The sequence below is a fragment of the Ursus americanus genome, chromosome 10 (genome assembly GCF_024610735.1).
Source record: "Ursus americanus isolate L20-20 chromosome 10, mUrsAme1.1.p, whole genome shotgun sequence".
Taxonomy (NCBI): domain Eukaryota; kingdom Metazoa; phylum Chordata; class Mammalia; order Carnivora; family Ursidae; genus Ursus; species Ursus americanus.
In genome coordinates this window covers 15,492,935-15,515,215 of record NC_142136.1, presented here as the reverse complement: position 1 = coordinate 15,515,215, position 22,281 = coordinate 15,492,935, and the positions used below count along the sequence as shown (strand labels likewise).

The window sequence follows — 22,281 nt, the reverse complement described above, 5'->3', positions numbered from 1 at the left end:
TCTTGCAGGATTGTGGTATCTATAGGTTAACTATTTCTTTGTCCTTTAGGGCAGCCAGGAGTGCCTGAGGAATGTCACATACATCCCATGGTGGGGGGGGGGGGGTGTTGCGGGGTGTCAGTTTCTGCTTTGTCCTCAGCTTGCCTTCTGTTCCCTCATCATACCTAGAAGTGGAATTGCTGGGTCTTATAACTCTATGTCTAACATTTTGAGGACGAGGACTTGCCAGACTGTTTTCCACGGCGGCTGACCCTGTAACATTCCCACCAGCAGCGCATCAGGGTTCCCGTTTCTCTGCATCCGCACCAACATTTATTTATTTATTTATTTATTTATTTATTTATTTATTTATAACATTTATTATTTATTTATTATTGTCTGATTTTTACAATTATAGCCATCCTAAAAGGTAAGAAGTGGTATCGCGTTACAGTTTTGATGTCCCTAATGGACCGGAGACATGTCTCGAGAATGTCCTTGCTAGAGAACCCCTGAGGACCTCCGTTCCAGGCACACACAATACCGTTCATCGTTTGGTGCTTCCATGGGGCTGGTCCTTCTGCCAGGGATCCTCCTCCGTTTGCTCTACTGACTGGCTCATCCTTTAAGACACAACACAACTCCAATGCCACCTGCAGGAAGTTTTCTCAGAACCTCTAGGTTGGGCTGGCAGGCCTCACGAAAGGCCCCCAGCGCACCAGGGGCCATGGAAGGTGGGCACAGGGGATGGGAGGGGGTAAGGCACTGGCCTAAAAGCAAGCGGTTTGGTGGGAAGTCTGTGCAGGGAGCTGATAAGCCCCAAGCCCCCTTGGCAGACAGCCCAGCAGGGGCTATGGCCATCCCACCCCTGGATTTCCCTTCAGGGTGGAGCTTGCCCTCCAGCAGCCGAGAGTGCGGTCAGCGGACAGCCTCTGTGTGCAGAGCCGCCAGGATCCACCTCACTTCTCTCAGAGCCGCTGCCAGCGCACGACAGAGCACAGCGGGGCACCTGGCACCGTCTTTGCTCTGGAGCTCCCTGTGGAGTTGGCTGGCTTTGGGGCAGATCTGCCTCGAGGGCTGAGGCTCTCCCTGCCCACCCTTCCCCTCCCCTTCTTTTCCCAGCTGTCAGACCTGCACTGCAGCCCGAGGATCCCTCCCACCCAGAAAAGCAGCCTCCCTGGCGCAGCTTTCATAAGCATTACCCCTCCTCACAATACATCGCGTGCACCCTTACCTCTGTCTCAGTCACCACTCCCCAGAGGATCCAACTGACTCAGACGGTCCGAGAGTTGGTGCAACAAAGCAGGTGGTAAGTTAGGCTTGGGGACAGATAACTCTGCCTGGCTGGTGAGGAGAATGCCATCCTGGGTGGGGCACGGGGCGCACGTCGTCCCTCGCACAAGGTGGCAACCCAAATGTCAAAACTTGCAATCCATTCAGGCATTTGAAAAGTTCAGGGAACAGGTCATATGAGGACAATGGAATTTGCTGGTAACATTGTTACTGAGTCACGGGGATGCCCCACAGCGGGTGAAGAAAAGCGGAGGGCAGTTAACGAACAAGGGACAATGAAGTGTGGGGCCTTATTTCTTAAAATAGGAGAACAGAAGAAAACCTAAGACCGAACTTAGTAGTTAAAAAACCTCAAAGAGTCAAAATCTTTACGGGTATCCACCCAGATATCCCTATCCCAAGTGTCAGGGGCCCAGGCTTTTCCAAACAGCCTGCTCTCCTCCTCTAGCGGAGATGGTCGATCAAACACAAAATCACAGGGCCCCCAAGCCCACAGGGCTCAGTCGGTTGAGCGTCCAACTCTTGATTTCGGCTCAGGGTTGTGGGATGGGAGCCCCATATCTGGCTCTGGGCTCAGCTCGGAGTCTGCTTGTCCCTCTCCCTCCTCCCACTTGCTCTCTCTCTCTTTCTCCCAAATAAATACAATCCTTAAAAAAATTCACAACTTGGAGGAGCCTGGGAAGATGAGCACCACCCTGAAAGTTTGCAAGGACGTAGGGCTGGGGCCCTATCAAGTCTCCCATTTAATTCAGTTCACCTAGCTGGCTGGATTCGGGAGAGCGGCTGCTGGCAGCTGCCCGCTCAGTCAAATAGTGGCTCCCGTGGTAGCTGCCGTGCCCATGTGGCATCTCTGTTGCTAGGGCAGATTACAAAGTCCCTGGAACATGGCATCCAGCCATGGGTCTGCTGAATGTGCTCTTTTCTATCTCAATCATAAAAGAAAATCAGAAACCGGGTGAGTTTCCGGTTTTGCCCTGGGGGCTATGTTACTGGTTGTGCTCTCTGGAGAGACTTGGGTCTTCCCAGCATCCCGCAGGATGTCCCATTGATCTATTCAACTGAGGGCATCTTGCCGATCAGGCGGATTTAGCTGGGGGATTAGCACACAGCTGGCTTTGGTAATTCACATGCAGCCTTAGAAGGTGGAAGAGAAACCCCATGAAGATTCAGGATTTGCCCCTTCAGTAAATTCTTAGGAGTCCTGCAGTGAAAATCCAATTGCTGCCCCTTGCACCGTCTTCCACAGAGAGGGAAGCGCAGAGGCTGGTGGGCCTCTTTGGATTCTGGAGGCAACAGCTTCCCCATGTAGGAATAATGTTCCAGCCCATAAACTGAGTGACACAGAGGCTGTCTGGAGCAGAGAAAGGGCCCTACAGCAGGGCCAAGCTGGAGGGCAAGCTTCCCTGCCCCTCAGGCCCTGTGCTCTGGTGGGCCCTGTGGTAGAGGAGATGTCAGTTGTAGACAGAGATGCAGCCTAGATTGCACGGGGAGCCCCAGCGGGAGAATCACAATGCAAGTACCTAGGGTTCTGGGGGGAATCTTTCCAATGACAGTGGAGAATTTTATGATTTTAGAAAACAGCTCCTGGGGTGCCTGGGTGGCTCAATCGTTAAGCCTCTGCCTTTGGCTCAGGGCGTGATCCCGGCGTTCTGGGATCGGGCCCCACATCAGTCTCCTCCGCTGGGAGCCTGCTTCTTCCTCTCCCACTCCCCCAGCTTGTGTTCCCTCTCTTGCTGGCTGTCTCTCTCTGTCAAATAAATAAATAAATAAAATCTTAAAAAAAAAAAAAAAGAAAGAAAGAAAAGAAAACAGCTCCTGGCAGGTTACTGGGCCCTGATGGAGACAGAATGCTTGACTAGAGGACACCAAGTAACCATGTTTCTAGAACCGTCCATTACTTGCTGGGTTCTTTTGGACTCACTGTTATGGACTGAATTGACCTCCCCCCCCCAAATTCATGTATTGGAGTCCTAACCTCTATACCTCAGAATGTGACTGCATTTGGAATAGGTTTTTAAAGAGAAAATTAAATTAAAATGAGGTCTGGAGGGAGGAGGGTTGGGGCTAATCCAATGCAACCCTAATCACACTGGGGTGAGCAGTGTCCTTCTCAGAAGAGTGAATTTAGACACAGACATGAGCATCACAGAGAGATGACCACATGCAGACAGGGAGACGGCAGCTATCAATAAGCCAAGGACAGAGGCTCCAAAAGGAACCAACCCTGCCAACAACTTGATCTCAGACACCCAGCCTCCAGAAGTATGAGAAAAACAATTTCTGTGGTTTAAGCCATCTGTGGTATTTTGTTTCGGCAGCCCTGAGAAACTCATGAACCCAACTAGCCATGAAGTCAGGTGGGCCGAGTAGCAATCCATGGTAAAATGAAAATGGAGCACCGGGATTGAGAATGAGTGCAATCAGAGGGCACCAGTGAGCTGCAGCAACAGGTAGGCTAGACTCGCATGTCACCACCTTGGTTCTACCTCTCTCAGCTTATACCTGTGGCCGTGTGGAAGGGCCTGTACAACCTACTGAAAGGGGAGAAAATCCCCAATGTTATAGACCAGTTGGCTTGTAGCCTTTAAAAAAATGGGCAAAGGAGAAATCTGTCAAAGGATGGAGCTTTGAGCAGTGCCCTTGCTCCTGCACTTTGTATAGAAGTGACCGGAGGTGAGAAATATATGAACAAATAGACAGCGGTGAATGGCCCGGTTAGCCACTTTGGGGACTTGGAAGGAGAAGGACTGGAGATAAGGAGCAAGCTTGGAGGTGTGTGAGGGCTGCATGGGGGTGGCTGGGGAGTATGAAGATCCACGCATCACGTGGTCATGCCCACTAGAAAGCAACCACCGTGGAAGAGGCCCTGAACTATCAGGTAGACAAAATGCGCTGGTTACTTGACTTTAACTAGCCTTCACCATCAACTACCTGGGAACTGCCCCGGTGGGCATCTGAATGGACTCACCATTGATGTAGAGATGGTGCCCCCAGCATGGACTCTCACCAAGGCCAATCCAGCTGCTGCCTCTTCTGCACACCCAGCGTGCTGGCAATAGACAAAGCTGAGCCCCCAATATGACCAGTTACTTGGTGGCAAGATAACTCCATCGAGCCCTTTCCAGCCTGAAAGGGCCAGTGGCTTATTCTCACGATACGTTTTCCATATGGATTTGCCCTTTCTGCCTGCAGAGCCTTAGCCAGCGCCATCATCCGGCCGAATCTTGCTTCTTCTCTCATCACAGGTGTTCGTCTGAGCATCTGTTTCCTGCTCATTCCCTTCAGATTGGCTCATTCACTTAGTAATAGGCAGTTAAGCTTCCTCTGGGTCCTTTCACGGCTTGACAGTTCATATAGTTTGGATGCACCAATTTATTTATCCATTCACCTGCTGAAGGACATCTTGGCTGCTCCCAAGTTTGGACAACTATGAATAAAGTTAATATCTGCAGGTTTTTGTGTGGACGTAAGTTTCAACTCCTTTGGGTAAGTGCCAAGGGGTGCAATTGCTGGATAACATGGTAAGGGTATGTTTAGTTTTGTAAGAAAACTGCCAAACTGTCTTCCAAAGTGGCTGTACCCTTTTGCATTCCCACCAGCAACGGATGAGAGTTCCCGTTGCTCCACATTCTCAGCATCTGGTGTTGTCAGTGTTCCAGATTCTGGCCATTTTAATAGGTATCTAATTTTTGTTTTAATTTATACTTCTCTGATGACATATGATGTAGAACATTCATTTTTTTTTTACACTTTTTGCATAAAGTTTTTTTTAAACTGATTTTTCATTATATGTTCCTAATGCTTGTCAAGGTCATCTCCTGAGACTAGATAAATGATAAAGGTTAAGCTATATTCACTACATTGAAGTTGGAAATAAAAGTGTACACAAAAGTATGTGCAAAAACAAATGACACAGAAAAAGTGTTTTTATTTTGTCATCCACCCTCAATGACCAAACTTCACCAAAGACCATTTGCTCTCAGTTGGTCCCATTTTCTGCCTATAACTTCCTAACCTCTCCAAGCTCTCACCTTCACGCCCTTGTGCCCGTCCCCCTCTCCATTTCCTCTAGCTACCGGCCACCCCCAAGAAGCACTTTCTCTCCTACACAGCTAGGGCCAGTGGGCATCACTTCACTCGCTCTCACTCTCAGCCCTCCGCTCCCTCTGCCCCCACTGACCCCGACTATGCCCACCTATGGGTCAATCTATTTTTACCTAGCTCAGAATTCTGGAACTACAATGTTCAACTTCAGTTTGTGTTTCACTCCTGTTTGGCAAATCCTCTTAACTGACTTTGGATCTGCTTATTCTTTTCTCGATCTCCACCTCCTCAAGGCCCTGACTCCACTCTTATCCCCTTCCTTTGACCACTTCCAAGTTAATGGCCTTGCTACCCACTCTGCAGAGGAAACCAGCCATCACTCGTGCACTGAAGCCAGAAAGCTGGGCACAGTCTTGGACTCCTTTCCCTTTCTCAATGCAATATCCAGTCAGTTGCTTTTTCGAGTCATCTTAAAGTCTTTAATAGACAGAGGAATTAAAAATTTAATCAAGTAGTATAAAAGTTTTTCTACAGCAAAATAAAAACATACCTTACTAAAAATAAAGCCACATTCTACATTAAATACATTAAAATATTGATAATTTTATAAATAAAATCATTTTAAACAGTAAAAACATGATAAAATTTCTCCTATGCAGTTACTTATGTATAACTTCAACAACTGATTTTGAAAATATAAAAACTACATCCTTTTAAAAGACATTTAACTTAATTTTACAAAATTATCAAAAGTTAAAAAGTGCTAAATATGCTTCCATTGTTCCCATTTTAAAACAATTATAGCACATCAGATCTTTAAAAAAAGATGAATGACAGTATACGGCTCATCCTATATTGCCTAAAAATGAAAACTTGAGACTTTCTGGGCAGGAGGAAAGGCTGGGAAGCTGAGTTCAGTGCCAGCCAAGGCTGTCATCTGTGCAGGGCTGTTCCCCATCCTGGTTCCCGGAACCATGAGAGTCCTCCTTCCTGGCCCCCTCCCATGGAGAGGTCTTTCTAGGCCTACTGGTTCCTAACTTGAATCTTAATATTTAAATCCTATGGCAATACTGAAACTATTTTAAAGGCATTCTGCATTTGAATTTTATGCAAAAAGTCATGAATCTAATTCCATATGAAGAGGACACTTCATCTGGTCACTTGATTTCATATCGCTTGTCGAGGTAGGATAATTTTCTTCCTTTTCTGAAAATTGTCCTTATTGTACAAATGGTGGTTGTACTGGAAAGGGTTCTAATGCCTTTTCTGCATTCTTCCAGTTGTGAAAATTCTCTCTGTACCAGTCAACTGATAGGAAAAAACCAAAAGACAAAAATAAAAAAATAAAACACTGAACACCAGTTAACCAACATTTACTGAGTTCCTGCTAAGTAAGAAAAATCCTACCCATCAGCTGCTCAGCTGATTTTACTTAGATTTTTAATTTAAGTAAGAATCACTCTTGCCAAAGGGATGCCTCATGAAGAAAACAATTTGATTCTGAACTAACCAATGTTATTAATCACAAGATGTTTCAATACCTGAACACTTAGATTTAAAAATCCATTATTGTTTTCTTTTTAACTTCAGAAGTCCTTCAATACTGAATTTGCCAGTCTTAAGTGTTTAAGACATTCTGATTTTAAGAAATCCAGGGAGAGAGATAAGTCATTTGCACTGGTTTTAAAGTTACAGAAAAAAATGCAATGTTTTGTTCATGTAAATGCAACAACACTGCATTACAGGCATAATGAGATGGTGTGGTCTTCCTTCTGGTCATATGTAAAATTAGTTTATGAGGCTATACTATCAGCAAAGTTTTTTTAGTTAAAAAATGAGAAATTATCTTTAAAATTTGCTTTTAAAAATTCAACACAAGGACTCTGTGTCAAGCTCTAAATGAACGCTTCTTTTCTACATGTGAGTTCGTCTTTTCTCATGAATACATTTTTACACTGAACTTTAACATATATATACAGATTTTGTATACACTCATTTTAATGGCTATTTCTGCACATACTAAATTTTGTTTGTTTCAATATAAAAAGACTCAAGACACTCAAAGACTGTAACTGTCAATTGCTCATCAAATCCAAGATGCCACTGACCGTTATTTAACGTATTACCAAGGGAGTAAGAAAGATGCAATAATAAGACACTTGTGACGTTAAAACTCACACCTGTAAAGGATGTGAAAAAAGTGAAAAGTCTGCATCTGAGAATCAATGAACTAGGTTTCTGACAAACGCTGATAAGACACAGGAAGCCTAAGCAGAAGTCAGTGTGTGAAAATCAAGATGCTTAGGAGATATGTTACTGTCGCTAGAAACATATGAAATGTAACAATTTAAAAAGTGAAAATGCTTCATCACGACATTCTACTGAATTTATAGTGTTCTAAAAGTAAATTATGTTCCCTTTCAATTTTTCTGAATCTCCTCCCCCCGGCCCCGAAAAGATCAATGCATAACATACTTGTTTTCTTTATTCCTTCTTTCCAAGGCACTTTGGGTCTCCATCCTAAACCATGTATTTTTTCTGACTTCATTGGATATCTCATGTCATTAGTAGGTCTTGGAAAACAGAACAGATTTAAAATGACATTGTGGATAGATATATACAAATTTAATACTAAGAGATCTAATGCGTGTCCATGAATCTTTACCATAATTCAAATTTTTTCTTAAAAAATTCTCCGATGACACACTTATTATAGAAAATTTGTAAAATAAAGTACACATTTAAAAACATATCATCTGTAATCCCAGATGCCTAACTCTCTCCGTGGCTCATCCTTTTCTGCTTTCGGCCACGACCTGGGTATGAATGCAGTGCCTCATACCTAACCGTGTGATGAATGAATAAATAAATTCACATAAATGTATTAGGGATCTTATGTTCCACATCCTGGGTTAGGCACTTTATATACATTATAATAAAATCTTAAAATACCTCTGTTAATGAGACATTATTATCCCTATTTCACACTCGAGAAGACCTCAGACTTGGAAAAGGTCAGTAACTTTCTTTAAGTCACACAGCTAGTAAGCAATAATGTTACACTTTATTCTTTCGACACATGATTAGGAAAAAATACTTTAGCGAAAAACTCAAGAGCAATAATAGTAGTTTCTGGTTAAGTCCACATATTTTAGAATGATAAAAGTATCTGAGCTTTCACAACCTTTCCCCAACCTTTTAACTTGTTACTCACCTATCATTAACATAATCCACCCAGTTTTCCATTTCGGACTCTGAACTGGTCTCTTTGATCTGTCAAAATGGAGAAGACCAGAAAATAACAAAGGTATTCAATAGCTGATTAAAAAGACAAGAAAAACATCTCCTTCAGGGAGCCTGGGTGAGGCACTCGATTAACTCTTGATTTCAGCTCAGGTCATGATCTTAGGGTCATGAGGTTGAGTCCCACGGAGTCTGCTTGAAGATTCTCTCCCCCCTCCCTTTACCCCTCCTCTCGTTTGTGCGCACACTCTCTTTCTTTAAAATAAATAAATAAATCTTTAAAAAAGAAGAAAAAAAGAAAAATAACCCCTTCAAAGTGGGGGGAGACAGCTAAAATGAGAGCGTTTTATTAACACTTTCCGTACTTTATAACGCACATTCTACCCGAAGCTCACAAAGAATGCACATGGCATAAACTAAGGGAGAAAATGAGTTTTTTGACTCTTGGTTATTATTCAGTGTGATATTGTATTTATTTATTTATTTATTTTTAAAAAGATTTTATTTATTTATTTGACAGAGATAGAGACAGCCAGCGAGAGAGGGAACACAAGCAGGGGGAGTGGAAGAGGAAGAAGCAGGCTCATAGCGGAGGAGCCTGATGTGGGGCTCGATCCCATAACGCCGGGATCACGCCCTGAGCCGAAGGCAGACGCCCAACCGCTGTGCCACCCAGGCGCCCCTGATATTGTATTTATAATAAGAAGTATATATTTGTTCTTTATCCAAGTTCCTAAAACCCTTGGAATTTCCTAAGTGATGAGAGATAAGAGTGTTTTTTTCTACTCATAACAAGCCCCTTCTAAGGATGCCAGAGTTTACGTTAATGAGAGAATTTTGGAATGCTCCTAAGGAAGGGGGCTGGTTGCCAAGGGAACCAACCCTGTCCTTAGAGGGCTGGAGGTTGAATTCGTAGCCAGTGGTCAATGATCTAACCAATCATGCCTACTTAATGAAGTCTCCATAAAAAAACAAAACAACAAGGTTTAGAGAACATCTGAGGTGCTAAAAACATGGCGGTGCTGGGAGGGTGGTGGGCCCAGAGAGTACGTGGTCAATCCACGCTCCTTTCTCATACCTTGCCCCAGGCATCTCCGCCATCTGGCTGTTCCTGAGTTCTATCCTTTGCAATGAGCCAGTCATCTAGAAAATAAACTGTTTTTCTGACTTCCGTGAGTCGCTCCGGCTAAGTACCTCTGCTATATTGCCAGTTGGTCAGAAGCACAGGGGACAACCAGGGTTGTGGCTGGCACGTAAAGCAGGGGACAGTCTTATAGGACTGAGCCCTTAGCCTATGGGGTCTGAAGCCATCTCCAGGCAGATAATGTCAAAATTGAGTTAAATGATAGGCCACCCAACTCGCCTCTCAGAATTTCTTGGTATGGAAAACCCACATGTTTGGAGTACAGAGTATTCTGACAGCTGTGCAAAGGAAAAATATTTCCCTACACCAAGTCTCCCTTTCTACTGAATCCTGAGACTGAGAACTGATGTTCACTAATACATACATACACTCCTAACTATAATTACTTACATATCATCAATCCCTAAGACTAGCACACACAGTTTTGTATTTCTGACATTGAAGTATTTATTATAATAAATATCTACATTTAATGTGTTAGGATTTTTATTTTCCTGAAAAGCTGTTATAAATGAGTGATAAAACACCCAATGATATATCTTTGTGTACTTTTCATTTTTCTACTCATTCACTTTCCAATTGAGTAAATTGTAAATTGCTGATTTTGACTGAATGAATGATTACTGCCACTAATTTAGTGACAATTTTGAAAACACTACCCTTTTGCAATATATACATACCAGCTGTATTAGTTCTTTGGCAAGCTGGAGAACTGACATTTCAAAATTGGTTCCGATGTTATAAATTTCACCTGGTTTCCCCTTCTTGAGGACAGTGAGAAATGCTTCTACTACATCAGTAGCATAAAGGAAATTTCTTGTTTGAAGCCCTGATCCATGAATGCAGCTAAAAAGATTAAATGAAAGAGAATCATAAAGCATAAAATGTAAGCTCTCCCAAACCAGGGTAACACAATGACTGGGTACAATCCCAGAGAAGCCAATTCCCATGGAGAGCCTAGAAATCTTTTACTGAAAACACAAATTCTCATGACTTTTCTAAATTTTATCCCTAATTTTTAAATGACCACCGAACCTCCTACAGCACTCAGTAGGGAGGTAACAAGCATATAAATGACCCCTGAGAAATAAGTTATTCATCAATTTTCTACTTTAAGTGCATTTTGAAGAAATAGGTATAGCTCTGTGAGTTAAATAAGTCCTTTGGAAAAGTAAAATTATATAAAGATAGATGTTACACCTTAATGCTATAATTCAAAGTTCTAGGATACGTTATTTAAGAACTGAAATTATAAAAAAAATTCAAATTATCTAAGTAAAGTATAAAGATGAGTTACAGATTGTAATTATTTAAAGAACCATCACATTGATTATAGAGGGAATTCATAAATTTGTTGAAATATTCAATTCTATGGCCTTCAACTCTTCAGACTTTATGATTTTCAAGACATGCTGTCATCAAATACTATCTGCATAAAGAAAAACATAGGGGAACAAAGGTAAATAATAACATACCATTTCCTGTTGTGTTGTAGTAAAGATATAAATTTTGGAATAACCTAAAAGAATATTTAAATATCATTTCAGACATTGGAAATTCACTCATTAATATGAATCTAACTCATCATAAGATTAAAAGATTATGATTATTAAGAAATATGTATATAAATTCTAATTCTTATCAGTTCAAGAAAAAAGCCACTGTAATTTTGGTAAGTGAAAGAACTCTAAGATAGCTTCCTACTTCACGAAAACAAGCTATCTGCTGGACGAACATAAAGACAAAATGATACAAATGGTGCAAAATTCAGGAACAGTCCTCAGGGACAGTTTGGTCTCATCATAAAGGCTCACCTTTGATTTCCTAAGGGCAGCAATCATATCCTACTTATTGCTTTGCATATAGCACCTACCCGATCAGTGCTTGTGAAATTAATGAAAAGTAAATTCCAGTGCCATTGAATTAAAAGAAAAGTTATGTTAAACAGGGTGAGATATATTATTAAACTTATAATGCACCTCTGAAAGATACTCCCCAAATTAAGCAGAGTAGCTATTAAGACCAGCAGATCATGACATGGCCCCTTTCTTCGGGCAAATAGATCAATGCAACCGGCTGGAAGGTGAAAAACCCTGTCTCCACATTTTTAGGCACAGAAGGCAACGGTTACTTAAAATTAGGCTTAATGATCAGACCCAACTGCACAGCTGGTTCAGCCTTTTAACTACATTTCTTTATTCACTTACTTGTACTACTTTCTGAAGATGTTCCAGCCAGCAACAATAAAGAGGAGCTGGGGAACAGTGAGCCAGCTGACAGGAAGACAAATTTCTGTACAAGCTTCCCGTAGGACTCTCTAACTAGCTCTCAAATTTCTAGACTGCAAACCAGGAAGGAGTCTCCAGCAACATGACAGGAGCGATGGGAATGCTCTACAGGACTTCAGAATCATGAACAGCACCAGGCATTTCCACATTATCATCTCACTGGATCCTTCAAAATCCCTGCTGAGTATTTTCATTATCCCCCAATTTAAAGATGATGCTCCAAGGGCCTAAGGTCACACCAGCTGGTGTCAGGTTGAGACTTGAACTCAGGTCTTCAGACTCTAAACCTGATGAGATTTGCATGTGGCCTATACAGTAATTATAGCAGAAATTATTCCAGACAAATAACTGAAGACAGATTATCTTAAATAATGAGAAGCTACAATCACCGAAACACACCATGGATTCACAAGTAAAATGTACCTTTTCTGGATACTGATGTGGTCCGTAAACATTACTGCTTCGTGTGATGACAGCTGGAAACTTAAAAGAGTAGTCAGTGTTAACATAATAAGAGGTCCAATTGTAATGATTTTTTAAAGATAAGCAGTCCTAAAAGATGGGCACTTGAAGTTCAATACCTCCACACGCCTTAAGCACAGAAGTGAAGGGATTTTTTTTCTAATGTAAGGTTCCTGAAAATATGGAGGAGGATAGGATTCAGAGAAAGGCAGAGGCTCATATAAAGAAGAGGCATATTTTCTTTCCTAGGACAAGAGCAGGATGAATACAGATGGGGGCAGGTTAGTTAGGTTTGACAGCGGAAAATTAAGGGAATTTCTACCTGATGATTTCAGAGACTGTGTCTCAGACCTTAGGCTTGGTTAGATGTGAAACTTCACGTTGTCTTTCTCTGATGCACCAACCCTTACAAATAAAAAGAGCTACCACGAAAGGGAAAAGGCTCGATGCTATGAAACACAAAAGGCAAGAAAATGTCAACTCCCACTCATGAGGAGCCAAGAGGGGAATCATGTAGAGAGGACCATGTGGCAGGCCACGGAATCTGCCCCCCTCTGTCTTCTTCCACCCGGAGGATTCTGAGAATCAGGATATTCCAACAGGGCTTTTCCCTACAGCTAAAATACTCCATGTACCACTGAAGTTGGAAAACATATATACAAATTATTCCTTTAAGTGGTGAACTGAACAAGAAGTAGGTCCTGCTTTGTCCACACAATATAGGAAATAAGTATTTTAAACTCCTTAATATATAAACTCCTCAATCTAGGTCTTTGAGTCTAAAAATGGAATGCAGCTAATGCAAACTTGGAGTTTTATCACCTAAGTCAAAAGAAAAATAATTCAAGAGTTTCTGAAATTGGTTCTTACTTTATATCGTTCCCAGTACGACTGTACAAAACACTCAGCAGCTGCTTTAGATGATGCGTAAGGATTTGTAGGTTGTTTGGGTGAAGATTCGTCAAATTCCTTATTTTAAAAAGATGCATTAAAAAATACGTATTATGCATAATATCTAAGTAGAAAAATCAGAAAACATATTAAAAACTTGAAATGTTAATTACTACACGTTAAAACACATTCATTGAACTCCAACTATGTCCCTGGCATTTTTCTAAGCATTTTTTATATAGTAGCATTCACAATAACCCTATAAGGCAGGCAGAGAGAACAGCAAGTACAAAGGTCCTGGGACAGAATTGTGTCCAAAGGAACTGCAGGGAGGTTGGTGTGAGAGAAGAGAAATGGGAGATGAGGCCGGAGAGCCAGAGGGAGGCCAGAACATGTAGGACCCTGAAGGCCAGTGTAACAATATGAACAGGTTTTGAGCAGAGTAATGCCATAATCTGACTTATACTTTAAAAATCATTCTAGCTACTGTGTCAGATCTGATGTAGGGTGACAAAGGTACAGGAAGAAAGAAGTTCACCTCATACACATTGCAATGAGAACTGAGAATAACTGCGTCTCACAGGTGGGACTGGATATTAAGGAGATGTGGTCAGGGTCTGCTTTTTTTCATTATAAGCTTTTTCAAACTGCTTGATTTTTTTTTCACCACGTATATGTTTTGGTAAAAATATAAAACAGAATGTGGTCACTCGTTGGAAACAGTGACGATGAAAAATACAGATGAGAATGGAGACATCTTTTGCATAAAAAGTACACTAGGTACGAATGATTAAAAAAGAATAGCTTCCAGCTTCTACAATAACTTCACATTCACTCCTTGACATTCCAGTGTTTCCGAGTGGGAGAGAAAGGTGAGCAGGCCGTAGACTGCAGCCTATTTACCTATACCCGGCCCACGGGAGTGACATTTGTCACGTATGTACTGGGACAGAAAGGCGGGAGGTGCTGCTCTCTTGCAAAATATTGTCAGTCAAATTACATATAAATCTGTACTGAGACTAGGTGGTTGTTGCCATTTGGGGTGGCATTCTTTGATTTGAACAGAAGACACAAAGGAAAAACATTTTGGAGAGTCCCACAGTGTGTATAACGAGGGGGTGAAAAAAGCCCACAAGAGGTTTTAGTAAGACAGATTTGCATTGTGGTCCATGGTCAGCAGGTGAAACCTACCATTTCGAAGCTTACCTTATCTAGACTGCCTCCGTACACTTCATCTGTGCTCACGTAAATGAACTTCTCCACTCCGGCCTCATGAGCAGCACTTACCAAAACATGAGTGCCATAGACATTAACATACGTAAACTCAAAGGCACGGACAAATGAAAGATCTAAAGAAAAGAGAAAAAGCTAGAACAATTTCACCCAAGGGACACAAATACCCACCAGCAGACTCAGGTTTAAGGAAAGCTCTACTCACTTTTCTTCATTCACCACAACTTCAACAGTTTAAAAAAATAACAAAACACATTCCTATTTATGATTGCTTTAAGCCTAAATTATAAAGTACATGTAAATTCTTAACCTAGAAAACTATCAGCGCTAAATTTGCAGGAAACACTTTTTTTTATTCTAAAAAGAAAAAAAATGATACATCTAAATTTAAAATGTTCTTAAATTTAAAACTTGAAACTTCTAGATTCTACTAATAAATGGCGAGGCTTTTCAGATCAATCTGTTATTGCTGAAAACACAATAAATGCTGGATAAATCATTTTTAAAATAAATTTACTTTGAAGAATAGGTCCTCTACAATCTGGGAATGAGGAGAACTTTACTAAAAATAGCTCACAACCCAGAAGCAAAATGAAAAAAAAACTGATCAGTTTGACTATGTAAAAGCTCTTGCATAGAAAAAACAAACAACCAGAAAATCTATAAACAAAGTAAGAAGATAAATGACAAACTGGGATGAATATCTGAACTTATCAGAAACAAAGGGCTAATATGTTCAATCTATAAAGAAGTTATAAAAAATAAAAAGGAACAACCCTTTTGGATAGGAGACATAAACTAATAGTTTAGACAAGAAACACAAAGGTCCTTAAGCTTAAGAAGCTCAGCCTCAGTTACAATAAGGAAAAGGAATGAGGAATATCTCTATATTCTGTTATGGAATAATCTCCTAAATATACCGTGCAGAAGACCAAGGGAAATTATAATTGTAAAATCAGGTAAGAAGGCGGTAATAGTAGTAACTACTAATGAGGATTCAGCAATATTCTATCTTTTGTTTAGGTGATGGCTATATGGGTATTCACATCATCATTATTCATTTAGCTTTACTTCTGAATGTACGTATGGTATATTGCACAATATAAAATGGCAGACAAGGAGAAGATATCTCAGACTGCACAAAAGAGTATGGATAATAATATAATGTTCAACTGTGTATCCACCACCCAGCTTTAAAAAAAAAAAATTAAAAATACAATTGAAGGCCCATTTCCCCAGAAGTAATCACTATACTGAATTTAGTTGAACTCAAAGTTTTAAGATAGCATTCAAGGTTATATTTCAACCTATATTAATAAAAGTGACTGGAAAAGCACCCAGTATTCCTGGTAGGGGCATGGCATGTGCTCTTTCAAAGACATATTAAGGCCCTACTTGTTTGACTTCAATACTGGACTTTGATTTAGGCTAATTAGTCACTGGGAAAAAAATGTGCCCATCGTAACTGTAACATAAAACAATGCTTACCTACATGTGTTTGTGCAGCAAAATGTAGTACTATATCTATTTTTTCTGTTTCAAAAAGCAGTTTCACAAAGTGAGAGTTACATATGTCACCCTATATGAAAAAGCAAACAGGAAAAAGCGAAGTTTCATTCAGCACTCCCATGGGTATAACCATTTTACTACATGAACCAAAAAAATGATAAGAAAAAAATTAATCCCCCCACTACCACCCTGCTTTAATAGAAAATATCTTGAAAATCCAACCAAGGAGTGAAGTAAGTATAGCAATGATGTATTTCTCCAGCATCCTAGGATATAAGATATTCAATTCAAAATACTTTTTTGCAAATATGTGTCTAAAGCAGTATTTTATCAAACACCAACTATGACTAAGAACCATGCTAGCTTTTCCCCATAACATTCTTGCCAACCTTGTTAACAGGAAACTTTTTAAACATATTTTTAAAGTTTGAGGTAACCATTATTGCAATACATTTAAAGTAAGTGTAACAATTACAATGACATTTTAAAAATGTGTTTCACCACAACTAAGTGAACTTATGAGTACTTTTGATGTTATATGCACATTTAATTCTTCTAAAAATATGTATTCTCAACAATTCTTTGCTGACTGAAAGAAACACTTTCATATAGGAGAGTAGAATTACAAAATGTTTGCTCAGTATATTCTTTATAATCTGTGGTGAAAAAGAGAGTTTATAGGTAATTAAAAAAAAACCATAAATCATGAGTTAAATAGTTTCATTTGACATTAAAATTTCCCTTTGCAAGGACCTGGCTCTCTGGTTTATAGTTTGGACTCTTGGTACTAAGAGTACCTAGTAAGAATCAGCCTTCCAGAGCCAATCAATCGACCTTCACAGAAGATTATCCCATGGGCTGTATGGTGGGCTTTTTGGCTGTTGCCTGCCCCTTTATACCAGTCTCTTTAAATCCCAGCAAGGCCTCATTAATAAGGCCAGTGAGGACCTAAAAATCATAAATCATGTAAGTTCAACCACCTACCCATAGATCTGCCAAGGCACCAAAAGTCGCACGCAGCTTTAGAGTGGTATTAATCTAAAAGCAGTATTTTCTATAGCACATGGTACTTCTGGAAATTAAAAGGTCTTTAATAAGCGTGCTTTCCAAGACCACATTACACAAGCATGCGAAGTAGAAAGATAGAATGTCTGAATGGATAAAGAGGCACAGCATAATAATTACATAAGTATAAGAAAATTTTCATACCTGTATAAATTTGTAGTTTTGTTTGTTAGAAATGGTTTCAAGATTCTTCAAGCTTGCACAGTAATCCAGCTTAAAGTAAGTGAGGGGGAGGGAGAGAAACAACACAAAAAGTGATAATAGTTTCTCCTGTAAAATATCAACTTATTGTAAAGACTGCAGGTGTTCTGATCATAATACGAAAACGTCTTCTTAAAGTGTTTGCTCTTTGCTTTTAGAAGAAGTCTCTGATATCTTAAAAAGTAAAAAACAAACCCATGTAATTTTGTTATCTTTTCAAAATACAAAAAAATTACTTTTTAGAAACCCCACCTTTAAAAATTTTTCCTGCCCAGATTTGCCCCCAGCCACCGAAAGAGCTTACCATTTCTTACTGCAAAAGAATTAGTACTTGAAAACAATCACACCTGTGTTATGCATATTATAACTCACTACACTGTTTCCTGAATTGTTTGTAAATACCTGTACAAAGGGGGAAAATTACTGTCCCTAATAGTAAGGCAGGCAAAAATTGATAAGACCTACAGATTATTCTGTCCATAGACTTTTACTATTATGTTTTATGAGATTAAGCTAACCAATTGCATCTTGTGTTTAAAGTCAAAAATCCAGTGATTACCAATCATGGCTTTCAGACTCTCCAGGGAGACCTCAATTATTACAGAAAAATCCTCAAAACTAAATGAGTTTAATTTAAGAAATAAATATGTAATTTTCCAGGAGGTGGCAGTTATAAAATCAAATAATCAAATAATCAAATCAAATAATCAGACTATCCCAACTCCAAAAAAGGTTAATAATGACAAGATTACACTAAATATTGAACTTAGGGTTGAAGATTTTCTTTTGGTAAAAATACTGCACTTAAAATCTTTACTTTATGGGCTATCATAATGAAAAACTTTAAAAAGACTAAGATTAATTACAGCATGATCACATGACAATGTAGTCCCCTAAGTTGCTAAAATGACTAAATAAAAAACTAAAATATCAACGTGATAAGATTCTAACGCTTTAAAAAAATGTACGTTAAGTGTCAGTGCACGAAGCTCATTTTTATAAAACTCACCTTGTCTAGATTTATGATCATATAGTTTGGATAATCTTCTACTAAAGAGACAATCACATGTGATGCGCTTTAAGAAAAAAGTATATTTTGTTAGTAAAAAATTAAACATTTTCCCTAATTTCTTTTTTTATTATTATTATGATATGTTAGTGACCATACAGTACATCATTAGATTTCCCTAAATTCTTAACATTTCCTAAATGTTACCTTAACCCATCGAGTATTAGGAAACTATTCAAAGATACCTTTAAGTTTCTGCAAACTAACAAAAATAACCTAACTACAAAGATACCTTTAAGTTTCTGCAAACTAACAAAAATAACCTAACTACCCCCCCCCCCACTTTTCACTAACTTTCTCAACAGTATCAATAATTGGTATTGATATATCGATATCCCTTTGCACTGTGGAGAAAAGAGAATTTACTGGTCCTGGGTATAAGGAAAAAAATAGTTTAACCAAATGATTTTGTCCATGTGCTTTGAGTGCGGGAGTGAAGCAGGATGATCAATACGATGGATGATGGTCAGTACAAATAGACTGAAACTATAACGTACCTTTTAAGAGACTGTAGGTAGAACCATGCAAAACTTAAGTTAGTATGAGCATAGGAGTTGTCTATGTTCACAGTAACCCTACTGCAATTGCTATCTCTTGGTACAAGAATTTGGTGGTGTAAACTAGAATCCTCAGGGAGGTTCTAGATTAAACCTAGGTTTCCAAGGCTTATAATGGCTGAGGCCATCCTGAGTTAGAAAGCCATAGTGGCTCCTGGGTTTCCGAGGACCCTTAAGTGGAACCAGAGACATCTCTCAGTGCGATGATCCACTAGATTTTCTCATAGATGCCAAAACATTGGGCTCCCAGGACCAAGGGCAGCCCTTGATGAAATTATGAACTCAGAGTTTGTACTTGATGGCCCTTTCACAGCATTTTCTAGAACTTGCCCTTCTGGGACCAGCACTCTCACACAAGTACCACCCTTTTATGCTCATGCCCCTCTTCTTTTTTTTTTTTTTAAGTTTTTTTTTTTTTTTTAAGATTTTATTTATTTATTTGACAGAGATAGAGACAGCCAGCGAGAGAGGGAACACAAGCAGGGGCAGCGGGAGAGGAAGAAGCAGGCTCATAGCGGAGGAGCCTGATGTGGGGTCCGATCCCATAACGCCGGGATCACGCCCTGAGCTGAAGGCAGGCGCTTAACTACGGTGCCACCCAGGCGCCCCTCATGCCCCTCCTCTTATTAAGTAAATCCCGCCTGCCTGGTACCCTCCTCCAAGTTACTGTCAGATCTGAAGAGGTGATTTAATGTGCTAATGGGGGAGGTGATACCCATGTTCCTCTTCCACTAGACACTGGGAGCTTCCTGTTGGTACCTGTGCATTCAGCCATTCAATAACTACTGAAGACCTCTGTAAAATAAGCCAGGCATTCTTGCAGATGCTGAGTGAACAACAGTCTCTGCCTTCATCCAGTTTACATTCTAGAGCGGGGATGCAGGCAGTAAGCAAGTAAACTCTAATACACAATATAACTTCGGGTAATGATTAGTGTGTTAGTTGGGAAAGGGGCTATCTTAGATAGGATGGCCAGGGAGTGCCTGTCCCAGGAGGTGATAGATAGCTAAGTAACCATCTGAATTGAGTGATGCAAGTGCTCTAACCAAAGGGGAAGCAAGTGCAAAGGCCTCAAGACAGGAAGAATGGGCCTCATGTGTTCCAGGAACTCCAAAAAGGTTAAGTGTGGCAGGTACAGAAAAGCAAAGAGGCAGAATGGCAGATCAGGTTGGAAAAGTAGGGCCTGGACCCCTGAGTCTTCTAGATATGCTAAAGAGTTTGGATTTTATTCTAAGTGTGACAGGAACCACTGGGGTAAAACTTTATGCACTTATTTACTTAAACACTGACTTCTGTGTGAAGAACAGACTTTTAGGGAACAAGAGGGGAAGCAGTATGACCAATCAGGAAGCTACAGTAGTAATCTAGGCAGAAGACAGTAACGTGGACTAGGATAGGAGGGGGGAGGGGCGAGAAGTGTTCGCTTCGGAAGCCCTGGAAGAGGACTCACTGATTGCGTGTGGGTGTGAAAGGGAAAGCGGCATTACACATCTCGTCCAGGTCAAAGCCTCAAAAGAGTGTTTTTTTTTTAAAGGCCGTTAAATAAATGAATGCTTTACTGTAATTCAAAAATCGTTTCTTGGCGCTTATATGTACAAGGCCTGTGTACGGAGGGGGAGGGCTGGAGGCTGGGGCAGTTGGTGAGAAGCCTACTGCAATGTGGGGGCACTCAGAAGAGTGTCGGGTGCATCCCGGCCAGGTAAGAGGGCAGATAGCACCACAGTACTTTGGCTTTGGTTGGGAGGCATCTTAAATAAAATCGCAGTTTCAAAGGAACCAAGTCTTCGCAGGCGGGGAGAGGGGGAAGAAGGTAGGTAGGCTGATGCTGTTCGTGCGTTAAGACCCTCCCCATATCAGACCCCCCAAGCTGGTTCCAAGATGCCAAGAGCAAGCAGAGGCGCAGGAAAAGGTTGGGGTTTTGGGGGAGCCACTACTCGGCCAGCGGCGCCGTTACCTACATGAAACCAGCACCCCCGGTCACCAGAAGCCGCTTCGCAAAGCTGCTGGGAGGACCCAAGGGCTCCGTCCGGCCTGCAGCCGACATCTCCCAGCTCAGCAGTGTCTGGCAGCGTAAAGCGCCAGATCTATACACCGCAGGTAAGTTCCACCGCGACTTTTCGCGACGCGTCTCGCGGCCCCGACACGTCAGTGGGGCAGGCTGCTGCAGCTTCCGGAACCCGGCCGCCTTATCCCCGCCCACTTGCAGTCTGGGCGGGGCCCTTGGGTGGGCGGGCAGTGCTGCGCTACTGCGCAGGCGCAGCTCCTCTCTTTCCCAAACCTGACCGGTTAGGCGTAAGTGGGCTATCTGAGAAGTAGGGTCTGGAAAGTTTTGTGTCAAGTGACACCACTATAGATCAGGTTTTACTTGGATACACAGAAAGTCGGAATTATGAGTGATTACTTTTTTCATTCTTGTACTGCTAAAGAATCTCCCGAGATTACTCACCAGTTGAGCTGAGAACTCCGGGAGTTCTCTGCTTGCAAAGTGTGGAAATGGGAGGTTGCAATCGGAAAATGCCTTTTGCTTTGTTAGTATTATTACCGACAACGCAGGTTGCTGGCAATGGTGGTAAAGATATTTCCTAGATCCCACCCTTACTATTCTTGCTCACGCTGCCCCAGCCTGCCTGCCCTCCTTGCTTCTCCCTGAATTTGCCAGGCGTGCTACTTCCCTTAGGCCTGGATGCCCCTTCCCCAGATGTCTGCCTGGTTTTTACCCTTACTTTGTCAGTTCTCAGATTGAAGGTCACCCTTGACCACCCCAATTAAAATAGCAAGCTCTACCCCAGCCCTGCTGAACCACTTATCCTTCTTTCTTTTTTCTCTAAAATAGTCATCAACATTTATGTTGAACTACTCATTGGTATGGGCCAGGGAGGGCAGGGGCTTTGTTCTGTTTCCTGCTATAATCCCAAGGTCGTGGGACCAGACCTGGCACAGAATAAAGGATCAGTTAATGTTGAATGGATAAATATCTTGGGTTTTTTTTTCTTTTTTCATATAATGTGTTGGCAAAGTATAAAAAGAAAGAGAATACCCAGTATATGTGGAAATGTCATTTGTTACAACCTTTTTTGGGGCAAAACGGTAACATACAGGGGCGCCTGGGTGGCACAGCGGGCGTTATGGGATCGAGCCCCACATCAGGCTCCTCCACTATGAGCCTGCTTCTTCCTCTCCCACTCCCCCTGCTTGTGTTCCCTCTCTCGCTGGCTGTCTCTATCTCTGTCATATAAATAAATAAAATCTTTAAAAAAAATGGTAACATACAGGAAAAGTTCAAATGCACATACCCTACGATTC

At 41.1% G+C, this 22,281-nt stretch overlaps 1 protein-coding gene across 1 annotated transcript; it reads right to left on the bottom strand.

The window, feature by feature from the left end:
* Positions 1-6,138: 6,138 nt before the first annotated feature.
* TGDS (TDP-glucose 4,6-dehydratase) lies at positions 6,139-21,157 on the bottom strand. Its single transcript, XM_045811020.2, has 12 exons — positions 20,937-21,157; positions 18,362-18,428; positions 17,296-17,364; positions 16,066-16,156; positions 14,551-14,693; positions 13,324-13,422; positions 12,415-12,474; positions 11,179-11,222; positions 10,384-10,549; positions 8,531-8,589; positions 7,792-7,889; positions 6,139-6,624 (listed from the first exon to the last, which is right to left on the bottom strand). Exons 1-12 carry the CDS (start codon positions 21,020-21,022, stop codon positions 6,536-6,538), a joined length of 1,071 nt encoding a protein of 356 aa, XP_045666976.1. The 5' UTR covers positions 21,023-21,157; the 3' UTR covers positions 6,139-6,535.
* Positions 21,158-22,281: the final 1,124 nt, after the last annotated feature.